The sequence below is a fragment of the Lagenorhynchus albirostris genome, chromosome 20, assembly GCF_949774975.1.
Source record: "Lagenorhynchus albirostris chromosome 20, mLagAlb1.1, whole genome shotgun sequence".
Taxonomy (NCBI): Eukaryota; Metazoa; Chordata; class Mammalia; order Artiodactyla; family Delphinidae; genus Lagenorhynchus; species Lagenorhynchus albirostris.
The window spans coordinates 5,634,625-5,649,742 of NC_083114.1; the positions used below are offsets into that span (position 1 = coordinate 5,634,625).

Here is a 15,118-nt window from a genome sequence, read left to right on the forward strand (position 1 = left end):
CTCCCTGGCAGCTTAGGGAACTGTGCTCAGGCCAAAGGTCAAGAAAGTATCGTAAGTATAACTCTTACATATACTGTGTGTTATCTTGCTGAATCTGATTTATGATATCATAACTGATTTTTAGATTAATTATCTCTTGGAGATAATTATTTCCTGTAACTAAGAACTCATTTTTTCAAACATTTCTTATATGTGGCAAAATAAATTTGGGGAAGGGCTCCCTCAAAACTAAAAATGAGGAATAAACAATAATTTTTAAAAATCAGGTTAATACCACAGTTCACTTTGGTGCAGGTACTGCAAGTAAATCTTAGGATAACTTCCAGGATAAGCTTAATGTCTGATAAAGAAATCCTTCTATGGAACAGGATAGAAAGCCCAGAGATAAACCCACACACATATGGTCACCTTATCTAGAAGAGGCAAGAATATACAATGGAGAAAAGACAGCCTCTTCAATAAGTGGTGCTGGGAAAACTGGACAGCTACATGTAAAAGAATGAAATTAGAACACTTCCTAACACCACATACAGAAATAAACTCAAAATGGGTTAAAGACCTAAGTGTAAAGCCAGACACTATAAAACCCTTTGAGGAAAACATAGGCAGAACACTCTATGACATACATCACAGCAAGATCCTTTTTGACCCACCTCCTAGAGAAATGGAAATAAAAATAAAAAATAAACAAATGGGACCTAAATGAAACTTAAAACCTTTTGCACAGCAAAGGAAACCATAAACAAGACGAAAAGACAACCCTCAGAATGGAAGAAAATATTTGCAGACGAAGCAACTGACAAAGGATTAATCTCCAAAATATACAAGCAGCTCATGCTCAATATCAAAAAAACAAACACCCCATTCCAAAAATGGGTGGAAGATCTAAACAGACATTTCTCCAAAGAAGATATACAGATTGCCAACAAACACATGAAAGGATGCCTAACATCACTAATCATTAGAGAAATGCAAATCAAAACCACAATGAGGTATCACCTCACACCGGTCAGAATGGCCATCATCAAAAAATCTACAAACAAGGGACTTCCCTGGTGGCACAGTGGTTAAGAATCCGCCTGCCAATGCAGGAGACACGAGTTCGAACCCTGGTCCAGGAAGATCCCACATGCCGCGGAGCAACTGAGCCCATGCGCCACATCTACTGAGCCTGTGCTCTAGAGCCTGCGAGCCACAACTACTGAGCCTGTGTGCCACAACTACTGAAGCCCACATGCCTAGAGCCCATGCTCTGCAACAAGAGAAGCCACTGCAGTGAGAGACCCGTGCACCGCAATGGAGAGTAGATGCAACTAGAGAAAGCCCGCGTGCAGCAACGAAGACCCAACACAACCAAAAATAAATATAAAATAATAAATTTATTTTTTTAAAATCTACAAATGATAAATGCTGGAGAGGGTGTGGAGAAAAGGGAACCCTCTTGCACTGTTGGTGGGAATGTAAATTGATACAGCTACTATGGAGAACAGTATGCAGGTTCCTTAAAAAACTAAAAATAGAACTATCATATGACCCAGCAGTCCCACTACTGGGCATATACCCTGAGAAAACCATAATTCCAAAAGAGTCATGTACCGCAGTGTTCACTGCAGCACTATTTACAATAGCCAGGACATGGAAGCAACCTAAGTGTCCATCGACAGATGAATTGGTAAAGAAGATGTGGCACATATACACAATGGAATATTACTCAGCCATAAAAAGAAACGAAATTGAGTTATTTGTAGTGAGGTGGATGGAGCCAGAGTCTGTCATACAGAGTGAAGTAAGTCAGAAAGAGAAAAACAAATACCGTATGCTAACACATATATATGGAATCTAAAAAAAAAAAATTAATCCTGAAGAACCTAGGGGCTGGACAGGAATAAAGACACAGACATAGAGAATGGATTTGAGGACATGGGGAAGGGGAAGGGGAAGGTGGGATGAAGTGAGAGAGTGGCATGGACATATATACACTACCAGATGGAAAACAGATAGCTAGTGGGAAGAAGCCGCACAGCACAGGGAGATCAGCTCGGTGCTGTGTGACCACCTAGAGGGGTGGGATAGGGAGGGTGGGAGGGAGATGCAAGAGGGAGGGGGTATGGGGATATGTGTATATGTATAGCTGATTCACTTTGTTATAAAGCAGAAAGTAACACAACATTGTAAAGCAATTATACTCCAATAAAGATGTTAAAAAAAAAAAGAAATCGTTCTATAGTAAGTGCATAATAAGACACTTAGTATACAGCTACTTCTAGTGGATTTCTCATTTCACCAACACCAAAGAAAACTTACAGGAGTGTGAACCGCTGTCTCACAGCTCCTTTAAATCTCGCAGTCCTTATCTCAGAGATAAACCCAGTGCGTGCTCAGGAATAGAGCCATCTACGTGTAAAATGTCAGATCTAACTCCTCAATCGTACAATGCCTCTGTGTATCTTCACTCGACAGTCTGGTCTGTGTGCCTAAGTGAAGAGTGAATAAACTCTTGGTATGATGAAGGGCTAAGTTTTTTCAAAGAGACCAACAATAGTACGTTTTAAATTTGTAGTAGACGGCATATACTAGTCATCAAATTGGTATCCAATTTTAATATATATTAATGCACAAACACTCTTCCAGTATTATACGAACTCATGAAATCCAATCCTTACACCCCATCAATATGTTGACTGGAATGTCAGATTACCAAGTTCAGTGAGAGTGTGGCCATATCTCATTTTTTCCTTTTTCATTTTAAATTGCCCTCCCACCACTCCCATGCTAAACTATCATGCTTGCTCAAGAATTCAAAGTGACAAAGATAGACAGCATCACCTGGTGAGCACAGACGTGACAGTTATCAGTCTGTGGGTCCCATCACCACCTGAAGAGTGCTTCTTAAGAATTGGGTTTTTTAATAGCATTTCCAACAGGGGATCTCAAAATAAGATCAGATTACAAATGGCAGACAACAATTTCCTGTTTTCACTCTTAAATTCTTTCGAAATTTGACTAAGCATTATACAGTTGAAATGTTAGCAAATTAAGAAAAACTTTAACATCCAAATGAAGGAACTTCTTTATTTACCTTTAAAACCTATTAACCATGATTAAAGTCTATCCAGATTACCAAAACAGTTTATGATGCTGATCAACATAGTAAAGCACACATAGCACAGACTGAAAAAAGCAGGACATAATTCTTTTAAAAGTACCTTCCCTGGTATCTGGGAGAAAAGTTTAGGACTTTAGTTATATAGGATAGCTTTCCCTTAAGCCCCAGCCAAGGAAAAGTGAGCGTCATGCACAGACAGTACATAAGGGCAATGCAACACTCATGCAGAAAAGTCTAAATAAAATGACTTTCTTTCCACTCACACTACAGCTCACAACACAAAAAGAGAGAAATTATTTTACATTCCAAGAAAAACAACACTTTATTTCAACAGGTAATCCAAAGTAGAGGTCTTAGCCTGGGCATCTTTAGAGGTCTGTGGTTATATGCAAAATTTTGTATATGTATCCATCTTCACAAGAAAAAAGTCTACAGTTGTCACCACATTGTAAAAGAAATATGACCAAAAACAGGTTAGGAACCCATAGAGAGAATCCTAAGGTTTCTCCCCACTATTAATTTTTCATTAGTTTTATATAACCCAGCAAAGAGAAATGCTCAACAGTGAAGGAGGCTAAAACAGAGTAACATTTTGCTCACAATAAACTTCAACACAGGCAGCATTTTATATTAATGTGACACAAATCCACTCCCAAAAGTCAAGTAGGAAACAGGTCACTCCTCTCATCAAGCCATTTTGATAAACTCTCAAAATAGGGAGGGGACTAACAGGAAGATGATTAGCTTAGACTGTCGGCAAACCCATTCTCAGTTCTTGCAAACTGGGAAAGTATCTGTTCCCACAAAAATTTTAAATTCGATGAGAGTGTGGCCATATCTCCATTTTTTCCTTTTAAACTGCCCCCCTCCCTCCATCGCTGACTTTCTTGAAATATCTTACACAGAGCAAATATTCGTTAAACATCTGAACAAACACATGAACAAGTTACAATGACATGGGCCCCCTGGGAGTCAGACGGAAACCATGAGTTCCCCACAGGTACCAACGTAAGCCTGCCAGGTACAGTCTAGCGGCCAATCTCCACCTCTGGCCATTCTTGATGTTTTTGTTTGAAATGAACATATTAAGTGGCATGACACTCACAGTAATGACAGACTAGGACAGCAGCATCACAAAGTATGCGTTTCAGTACAACCTTGGAGCCGGGGCACAGGGCGGTACTGAGTGGAGGTGAAAAAAACAGAGAGAAGCCGAGCCGGTCAGGACCGAGTAAGGTTGAGGTTAGTGGCAACAGCATGTGCGTGGTTTCCGGGAAACCGTCAGCGAGCCTGCTGTTAGCCCTAGCCCCGCACCCTGCCCAACCCAGTGCGCCGCGTCTCCGTGCAGCTCTGGCGCGGCGCGGCACTGCCCGGCCCCCAGGGTGCGGCCGCCCCACCGGAACTCACCTTGGCAGCCAGCGGGAGGGCCTGAAGTTTAAAACACGTTAAAGAATCATGCCGAAAGTGCAGGGAACATGCACACCTCACGACTCATGTCTCCCGAGAGGCAGGAAACATGCCACCGGTAAGACAACCTCTATATAATATAAAACACCCTCAAAAGGATTCGGAGAAACCATTTCAGGAACACCCATATTTACCACACCAGTGAGAACAGAGCAGTAGTGGTGTTACTGCACCAAGAAATTGCACCGAGTGGACTAAAGTACCAAAAGTAATCATGGGCATCACCTACTTTAACCGCCATTATTTGCCCACTTGGTTTGTGGACCATTTTGTTGACAGAACCATAAGCTCCTCGTCCAATTTCTCCAAGGTCTTTCAAGTCCTCTGCAGTGAAATCCCAGTGCTGCTCAGGGGAGATCTTCAGTTTTCCTGACGATTCAATGCTGTGTGTTCTCAGTCTCTCTCTGTTAAAATATTGGGAAGCAATTTTTCCACATTTTAAATAGGTTTTGACTTTTTTCTTTTAGCTAGCACTGATTAATGCGTGGGAAAATTTGTTTTCTCATCAGTTACTAGAACAGTCTGCGCTCCGGGTTTCCGGGGATTTTTTTTTGTTCGTTTGTGTCATCTTGGTTTTTTACACACTGAGTTAATTAAGAAAGGCCTAAATTCAGGGAGTCAATGAACTTAGCTTTTATGGGATTCATAAAACCAAATTTCCATTTACTGAAGCAACTAATACTGCAGACCAGTTTCATTTCCAAATACGAGATCTTTTCCAAACTTCGCAAAACTGCATTATCAAATGCAGAATCGCAGGTGCTACAAACCTCATTTCCAAAAAGTTCTTATCCTACCTTACCCAACATTAATTATTCCAGGTCCTCGATCCTTAATACAGCTGTTCACAAACTTTGCTGCTCATCAGAATCACCTGGGGAGATTTATTAAATCCCAATGCCCAGGTATCATCATATAGCTATTATATCAGAATATGTGGGGATAGGGTCAAAAAACAGTATATTTAAAGATACCGCGATGATTCTAGCGAAGTTTGGGAATGAGCACCTTAGGATACTGCCCTATTCATGCTAAAGCCATGCTGAGGTGGGAGAACAGTTAAACAACTAGTCAGCTGGCTCTAAGAGGAAAACTACCATGTGCTATTCAAAATTGAGCCTCTCAGCCCTTGATCGATAGATAGAGCAATGGGGTGAAAAAAGAATGATTTATGGACAGAAGTGCTCACTTGTTACAGATTTTCATTAAATAAAAAAATCATCTCCAAAATGCCAGCACGGAGATCAAAGTATTAACTTCTAACCATACTTTGTAAAAAAGCAAATCCAATGAAAAATGTAAAATCAATCTCGTTTGTGTCTGCCTCTCTCTCACACACATACCAATGTGTAGGGATGAACTGTATCAAACCAGAGAGTGCAACAGACATAAAGAAAAAGATTCCATTGAATATCATCTACATTTCTTCAATTTCATATTAAATGATCAGAATCTCTTTTAAAATCTGATCTAATGATACAAGCAAGAACATGATTGGTTATCTATTTCTTCTTCCAAAATTCAGGAAATGTTTTCTCAGATTAGTAGAACTGTTTTTTGTAGTTACTTTTAAGGTTCTCATATATTTAGAATTTTAAAATGACTCCCCCAGAATAATCATTTATACTAGTACTGATATTAATAATAACCAAGAGTCAAGGTTAGAGTTAAAAAGTTACTATGCTTTGTCTAAATAACAACTTAGTGAACCAGCATTCCAAATGCCAGATTCTCAAATCATAACTTTAATAAGTCATAATACCAGCTTTCATTCGTAACAAGTTCTTTTCAGTTTACAAAATACTTTCACCAATATTATATATACCCTAGCATCTAGAGTCAAAGGAAGCCCAGAAAGCAGTGGCATAAGTGACCATTCAGGTATGGAGGTGAAGCTTGAACTGGCTAAGATGGAAATCAGATCTAGGCAAGCAGATGAAGCCCAGTGACTAATTTTCTCAGTAATCTTTTTCATGAAGTAGACAGATTAAGCCAGGAAGTATTCTAACATAAAGAAGTTCCATGAATAATGACTATTGTTCTATGATCATTGGCAAGAAAACACCATCTTAATGGCTCAATTTAATCACTGGTGAAATATACAGCACTAGCCTACTGCTGAGGGTAGTGGCAGACAAGATCTAAGGTGCTGCCCATGACCTCCACTTTCCTGGCACCCACATCTTTACATAAGCTCCTCTGTTTGAATATGGATGGGACCTGCGACTTGCTTCTAGCCAAGAGAATATGGCAAAGGCTATCACTCATCATTACATTGTGTCATATAACGTTTGTTGCTAGCATTCCTGAGAAATGAAATGAATATTTCATTACTGCATAAAGTCAGAGGAAAACAAGTTATAATATTGTCTATCACACTGAAGGTCAAATTTTAGAATTATGAAATATCTCTGCTAATAGTTTAGCTTACTGTAAGCCTGCTGTATGGTTTCTGGATAAGATTCTTTTTTCTTTTTGAAAGTGAACAGATTGACAGATATGGAATGTGAGTTATCTTCTTAGGCTAACAAAAATGTTCAAAAATTGAGTAAGGTGACAGATGTACAACTCTGAATATACTAAAAGCAGTAGGGTTATACAGTTTAAATGTGTGAGCTGTATGGTGTATGAATGATATCTCAATACAGCTGCAAAAGAAAAAGATGAACAGGAGAATGTGATTACTACCCAGAGTTCCATTTTCTCACTTAGACAGGAAAAGAGTTGTGAAAACCACAGAAAAACATGCTACGGTTATGCCATCACCAAGGCATGTTCATAGAGTCTTCATTCATACTGGACTGGCGATCTTTCCAATGAAACTGTTTCACAGCTACTGTTATAAGAGTTAGTTCAACCATGATTGCTTCCGAAGAAGAACTGTACGTAGATAAAGCACTGTAGTAACCAGATCTGGAAGCCTGACCTGAACCTTTACCATGAAACTCTAGCAGTCAATCACTGAGGCAACTGTACCAAGCGGCCAAAACCCTAGTTATAGTTCTTTAACTTTAAGCAAATCTATCAAACAAGATTTAAGTGTTACTTCTATTAGACAGTATCAGAAATTCCCAGTCATTTCATTATTAATTTCTTACCTGGAAATTAGTTTGACTCAACTCAACAAACCTGTAAGTCATCCTCAATGCCTCTGCCTATCAGTGCCTTATATTCCTTCTAAAATAGGTTAAGTGCTCTACATGGACAATACTTAACCAGGATACCCCTCCAATGTTTTTGTTGAGTCCACTCAAGAAACAAGCAAAGGACTGAGGTTCCAAATCTCAAATTAACCCAAGTCTCAGAAAGGAATACAATCCCAGCCCCCTATCTAGCCCTCTACATAGGAAAGTCCAGTAGAAAAAAGTCCATAGAAAAATCAGTAATCTTCTCCTCTGGATTTAGAGGTCTTTAATATGAAAACAAGTTTTAGTAGTCTTTGTTATACTAGGACTTGTAATTAGATTATCAAATGATACACATTCCAGGTAAAAAATCAGCTACACACTTGCATTTTTTAAATGCCTTACAGATCACAAATCTGAATTAAATGCGTAATGTATCTCTTGAATACGGTATTTCAAACAGTATATGTTTTTGGATAGATATTAACAGCACCAGGGAAGCTGTTTAGATATAGACTGATGTTACCATTAATATACTTTCTCCTATATAAAGGTTAGTAGAATTTTAGTGGTAATAATAGACTCTGGTGAAATCTACAGACACCAACACAAAGGATTAAAACGTAAAAAAAAAAAAAAATCAATCAACCTTATCAATTTGAATCAAATTTGGAAAATCAATTCATGGACATACCATATCTTACCAACAGATATTCAACAGCTAATATAAACAGATTGGGTATATATGTCCCATGTGGTCAGTATCTTCATGTTCCTTTTCAAATGACAATATTCCCTGGCTTTATAAAAAGATGCCATATGAATGACTGGAAAATATCAAAGCTTTTAGGGCTTACCTCTCCCCAATTGTTTAAGGGAACACTTATTCCTCCCATGCCTCACTGTTCCATGCAGAGGGATCTGGTCTCTCACCTGAGGCCTTACTGACTGATCAGTGAATACAGAGAAGAAACTAAACACACTCTGTTCAATTCCTCTCTTTCAGAGCTAACCCTACAGGGAGGGTACACGTGCTCCGGCAATGTCTCTCTCATGCCTTATATCAGGCTGCCACTTACAGGGTGGGTAAGTCTACATATTCAAGGGCAGGGGGAGTTAGCACCATAAGTTTGTTTTCTATGTCTGTGAGTCTATTTCCATTTTGTATATAGATTCATTTGTATTATTTTTTATATTCCACATATATGATATATAGTATTTGTCTTTCTTTGACTTACTTCACTAGGTATAATATTCTCTAGATCCATCCATGTTGCTGCAAATAGCAATAGTTCATTCTCTGTCATGGCTGAGTAATATTCCGTATATATATATATCATCTTCTTAAACCAGCTGTCTGTTGATGGGCACTTGGGTTGGTTCCATGTCTTGGCTATTGTAAATAGTGCTGCTATGAACCTTGGGGTGCATGTATCTTTTCAAATTAGAGGGGTTTTTTTCCAGATATATACCCAGGAGTGGGACTGCTAGATCATATGGTAGCTTTATTTTTAGTTTTTTAAGGACCCTCCATACTGTTCTCCACAGCGGCTGTACCAATTTACATTCCCACCAATAGTCCTATAGGAAGTTTCCTTTTTCTCCACACCCTCTCCAGCATTTATTATTTGTAGACTTTTTGATGATGGCCATTCTGACAGCTGTGAGGTGATACCTCATTGTGGTTTTGATTTGCATTTCTCTAATAATTAGTGATATTGAGAATCTTTTCAAGTGTCTGTTGGCCATCTGCATGTCTCAGTACTTTCTCTGATAACTGATCTTCTGGATAGAAATAAGCAACTTGTCCGTTTACTATTTAATACTGAATCATCACTACTGTATTTTAATTACCATCCCTTCATTGGCCCAGACTAATCTATGAATTTCTGAAATCCTACCGATTCCAAAACAACTAAAGAACTGTGACATAATGTTCCAGAACGTAATCAGACTGGGCCCTGAGAAAAGCTTTATTTCTACCTCGTGTGTCTGATAAAGCTGCCTGGGGCTTTGTATGTAGGTGGGTGGGCTTGTTTTTTAAAGAAACGGAACGGCACGGCCAAGGTTACCTGGGAGAGCTCTAGCCCCAGCCCCGCCATCTACTAAACACAGGGTTCTGCTGTGCAAATTCAGCAGCAGGGCAAGTTCCTGAACCTCTTTTTCCAAGTAGACTACCCAATCCTAAATCCCTCTCACAGCTACACAGGTAGAAGAGAAATTTAAAACGAAAAATCAATCATAATCCAGAGAAAAGCACTATTAACATTTCAGTATAGATCCTTTGCATTTTTCTGTACTATGTGGATAGGTCACCGAATGACCTGTTGCACCTACTGCTTTGCAGACCTCACTGAGTGTATTGTCGACGTGTCGGCCATCACAGGGTCCACATGACTGCATAGCGCTGCCTGGAGAGCCTGCGCCCGGCCCATAGCACCCTTTCCCTCAGGCCAGCGGAAAGGTGACTGGGGCTAGATCACTCACTCTTAAGTGGCATTTTGATGTATTACTCTTGGAGTTGGATGTTCTGAGCTATTTGGTAAACAGCGTTTCTTTGGTTAACCGCCTGAGATAACACCCCCTTAGCCAGAGCCCTCCTAGACCGGTGTTTGTTTTGCTGTCGCTGCTTCTGCTAAAAAGTTCTTTTTCTATTAACATACCTATCAACTCTTCGTCCTGTATTGCAAATATTTCTCCAGGGTGTTGTTTACCTTCCGATTGTATTTATGCATTTATATATGTAAAAAATGTGGTACTTTGTATGTTTTCAAATCAATTATTCCCATCACATTCTTTTCTTTTGCTGCCATGCAGTACCATTTAAGTTCCACATGCAATATGGATTTCATTCCACCACTGCATTTACAGTTTCCTAGCAATGTCTTTTTTTCTCATCTATCACCCTTTTCAGTAATTCTGTTGCCTATTTATCCAAATTTGTTCTCTCCTCACTATTTTTCAATACTTTTTTATGAATGCCATGATTTCTTCTACTTTATTACAAATGCTAATCATTCTTGTAAAAAACGATTTTGAATGCTGCAAAATATCATATTCAGAGATGCTCTTTCTCAAAGCGTTGAAGATATTATTCCCTAATTCCATAATTCTCCTCCTGTGTCACGATGAGTGTCTGTGGCACTTGTGCTTGGGCTATTATGGAGCATCGGGAGACAGACTGATACACCTGAAACAACTGAAAAAAAAAAGACAATACACGGGAAGGTCTTGAAGACCCTGGACAGTGGACAACAAAAGGCAGCGACGGAGCGCTGAGAGGCAGGAAATACACAAGGCGAGCCCGGCAGCCACCCCAGCGTGCATACTGCCTAGGGAGACTTCACAGACCACAACACAGGGGGGGCAGATCCAGCAGATCCTCACGAGGAGGCGACGGACCTGGGAGTCTGGGGAGACCGAGCTCTCAAGGTAGAGCACTAGGTAAGAGAGAGCCGCACAGAAGGAGGACCCCACAGACGTGCAGGGCCCCCCCATTGATCAGCACAAGCTTATGAGGAACCTACACAAGGCTGAGGAAAGAACCACCCAAAAGCATTAGAGGGAATGATACCCAGGCTCATACAACAACTCCACAAGAGTGGAAAACTCCACAACTCATGGGGAATTCAGGAAAGCACGCAGAAGGATCTGGTCTCACATACCGAAGCTGAAAAAAGAGACCCGAAAAGGATCAAACTATTTCCGAGGAACTTAACCAAAGGACAGAGCTCAAAAATATTTATAAGATACAAAAACAGCCAGCACCCAATGCCTGGCATGCAATCTAAAATCCTCAAGTATGCAAAGAAGCAAGATACTATGAGCCATCATAAGGAGAAAAAGCAACCAATTCAAAGTGACCCAGAAATGACAGAGATGCTAGAATAAGTAGACAAGGACAATGAAACAGTGTTTATTACTGTATTCCATATGTTCAAGAAACTAAAGAATGGAGAGAAGAACCAAATCAAACGTCTGGATATAAAAACTACAAGGGGGCAGGAGGAAACTCTGGGCGATGATGAATATGTTCATTATGTTGCCTGTGGTGATGGTTTCACAGGTGCATACATACCTCAAAACTCAGCAAATGTACACCTTAAATAGGTGCGGGTTATTACATGTCAATTATACCTCAAAACTGTCAAGAGAGAGAGACTGAGTTTCCTTGGGCCCCACTCTGTGTGAAAGGGATCTGCCTGTCCTACGTCTACAGCTGAAAGCACGTGTACAGTTTGAGGCATCCAGGGCTCAGTGCATTCAATCAAAGCACTCACTGCTCCAAAGGCAAATGCTCCTCCCCGCAATCTCCTTGTTCTCTAATGCTGTGCTCTCAGCTGACAGCAGCAAATATAAAAATACAACTCTCAGTCTACTTTGCTGCTACAGCCCTTCTCTGCGTCCACCTACAACACTTCTCAGAATGACCACACTACCCAGTGGAATGTGTCTGCATCCACTTCTCCTCCTCCTCCCGTCGCTCTCCAGGTATTTTCTGTAGTTACCAGTGAGGGGGGAGGGCGGGAAAGAGAATGAAGATGCTCGGTCTTTGAGACTAGAGGCTCAGAAGGGGGCCCCTTACCTCAATCAATCTCTGCAGGAATGTTGCAAGAGAAACTCTGGGTACATTTTTTCTTTACCCTGGCTGTTATTGTTATTAGCAATCAGATATAGCGTTTAGCATTAAGTTGTCTTAATTTTCTATGTTTCATATTTTCACCTTTGTTTCTTAAATATTTCAGCAGGCAGCTGCTACTCATACATCATTTTGTACTACAAATATGAAATTGCTTTTATAAAGTCATAACTTTAGTTCCTCAAGCAAACAAGAACCAAGGGTCTGAACCACTATTTTTATCCTAACCTGTAGCTAATTTTTAATACTATTACTATGTGAATTATCTTTTAAACACATAACTATGAAACAACTACATTCTCAAGCTTATTTTTATTATTTTGGGGGGACATTTATCTAAATAGGTCAATGAGAAAAAAAGATTTTATAGAAATAAATTTTATTAACAGACACGTTTTGCTATGCATCTATTTTATATAATATATCTACTTGAAATCTAGTGTGCTTTTGAACCCCTTATAGTACTTAAATTGTAGCTTGTATGAACCATGATCAACCAGCTTAATTTAATCCCAATCTATGCTTTAAACCTTATCTCATTCTATTTCCTTACATAGATTCTAGATGCCAACAGAAAAATTAAAAGTTAAAGTAATCGTAGCGGGGCTTCCCCGGTGGTGCAGTGGTTAAGAATCCGCCTGCCAATGCAGGGGACACAGGTTCGAGCCCTGGTCAGGGAAGATCCCACATGCCGCGGAGCAACTAAGCCCGTGCGCCACAACTACTGAGCCTGCACTCTAGAGCCCACGAGCCACAACTACTGAGCCTGTGAGCCACAACTACTGAAGCCTGCACACCTAGAGCCCGTGCTCCGCAACAAGAGAAGCCACCGCAATGAGAAGCCCACGCACCGCAACGAAGAGTAGCCCCCGCTCGCCACAACTAGAGAAAGCCCGTGCGCAGCAACAAAGACCCAACATAGCCAAAAATAAATAAATAAATAAAATTTATATCAAAAATAAAAAATAAAGTGATTGTAGCTAAATTTGAATCTTTCTCTGAAGCTGTTTAAGCTGAAGCACACAATTCAACATGGGTGGCACTTAGTACACAAAACATCTTGTTAAAGGAAGAAGAGAAGAAAACTTTCATTCCTACCGCTTGCTAACATCTCAGTTTGGTGTTCAAGATACACACAGTCACAGACTAACAGAATTCAATTAGAAAGAATACACGAACTTCCTCCAGTCTTGCCCTTCAGGAAACTGTGCCTGAAAATCCTGGCTCGGGCTTCGTGTTCCTCCTCTGTACCCACATATGGTGAAATCAAGAAACACCCAGCCCACGGCAAATTCCTGATCTACAGCCCAGTAACTTTTTTTTTTTTTAAGTATAGTAGGCTAGTTTGGTACTGCTTATTCTTGGTGAACCCTAATTTGGATCCACTTCTAACCATCTTTGCTTAATTCTGCTGGTAATTATCTCCATCAAAGCTACACCAGGGGCTTCATTTTCAGGTGTACAGCTGAGGATGCAGGCACTAGGGTTCCCTGAGATCACAGAGTGAGGAGGATTTTCTCTGCAGCTCCAGCACCCACCCTGGAATCCCCTGGCTACCATCTGATTCTTCAGCATGGGCATGCATCGCTGCTTAAACATTTCCAAATATACCCAAACATGCTAGATGAAACTTCCAAGGGATGCAAGGATAGAGATCTACTGTCATTACTATGGCTTATGAATGTGCTCAGAAGGTAAGAGGAAACATCACAGACCTCGCCTGCCTAGGCCAACAGTCTATATGCTCTTATAACGATACAAAGGCTCTCTAACCAGAGTCAAGTCTCAAACTTACAGCTCTATTCACTCTACTCATGTATGGAATCTAGTTATTTTAAATCATATATGTATTTCCCATTGTCATAATCCAGTCATGAGTCTAATCTCTGAAAATTCTGATTCTCATTTTGGTTCCAACTACCTTTCATTAAATTTCCAGATTCACTTTGTTGTTTTTTAGGGGGTGGGAGTTGAGAGACTGCTGGAGACATGTAACGTTAGACAATGCTCATGGTTTCCTGTGAATATTTTAGTACCTTTTCTCCTGCGAATATTCCAGTACTACCTCTACCCAGCTGCTTCTGTTTGCATCACAGAGGCTGTCTGCTATGATTTTTAACTATGTCTGTATTGTCTGGTCCTTGAAAAGTAAATTTAACACCCTCTCCAGCAGGTCAACAAGTCTACTTCAGAGGATATGCCTCACAGGTTTCCAAAGGAAACCTGCCAGGAACTGACTTTTCTTAACACAGAATGTAGTCTAAGAAGCCAAAACCCAGTTCTTTAACACCATATGCAGTGAGCTGAACTGTAGCCCCAACAAAAGGTATGTCCATCTGGAATCTCAGAAGGTGACCTTATCTTTACAGATGTAATTAAGAAAATGGTCTCCAGAAAAGACCATCCTGGATTAGGGTGAACCCTAAATATAATGATGAGTGTCCTTAAAAGAGACAGAAAAGGAAACAGAGACAGGGAAGTAAGGACAGGCAGCAACTGGAGCTATACTATCAAAATCCAAGAGACGCCAGGAGCTACCTGAGCTAGGAATAGGACGGAAGGATCCTCCTCTAAAGCCTTCCAAAGAAGCACAAGCCCTGCCAACACCTTGACTTCAGAATTTCTGGCCTCCTGAACCCTAGAGAATAAATTTCTGTTGCTTTAAGCCACCAAGTCTGTGGGAATGTGTTACAGCAGCCCTAGGAATCCAATACACCATCTAAATCACAAGTCACCAAACTTTTCTGTAAAGGGACAGACAATAAATATTTCAGGCTTTGC

General features: G+C 40.2%; 1 protein-coding gene across 6 annotated transcripts in view; it reads right to left on the bottom strand.

Annotated features, from left to right (window-relative positions):
- Positions 1-15,118, bottom strand: part of MAP2K4 (mitogen-activated protein kinase kinase 4) — a 104,632-nt gene that overhangs the window by 41,425 nt on the left and 48,089 nt on the right. For all 6 annotated transcript variants that reach the window (XR_009537536.1, XR_009537537.1, XM_060134037.1 and 3 more), the window contains one exon: positions 4,803-4,977. Coding sequence is in view for 4 of the 6 variants with exons in the window: in XM_060134037.1 (XP_059990020.1) it covers positions 4,803-4,977 (175 nt within the window). In the remaining 2 variants the exon portion in view is untranslated. The remainder of the gene's footprint in view (positions 1-4,802; positions 4,978-15,118) is intronic.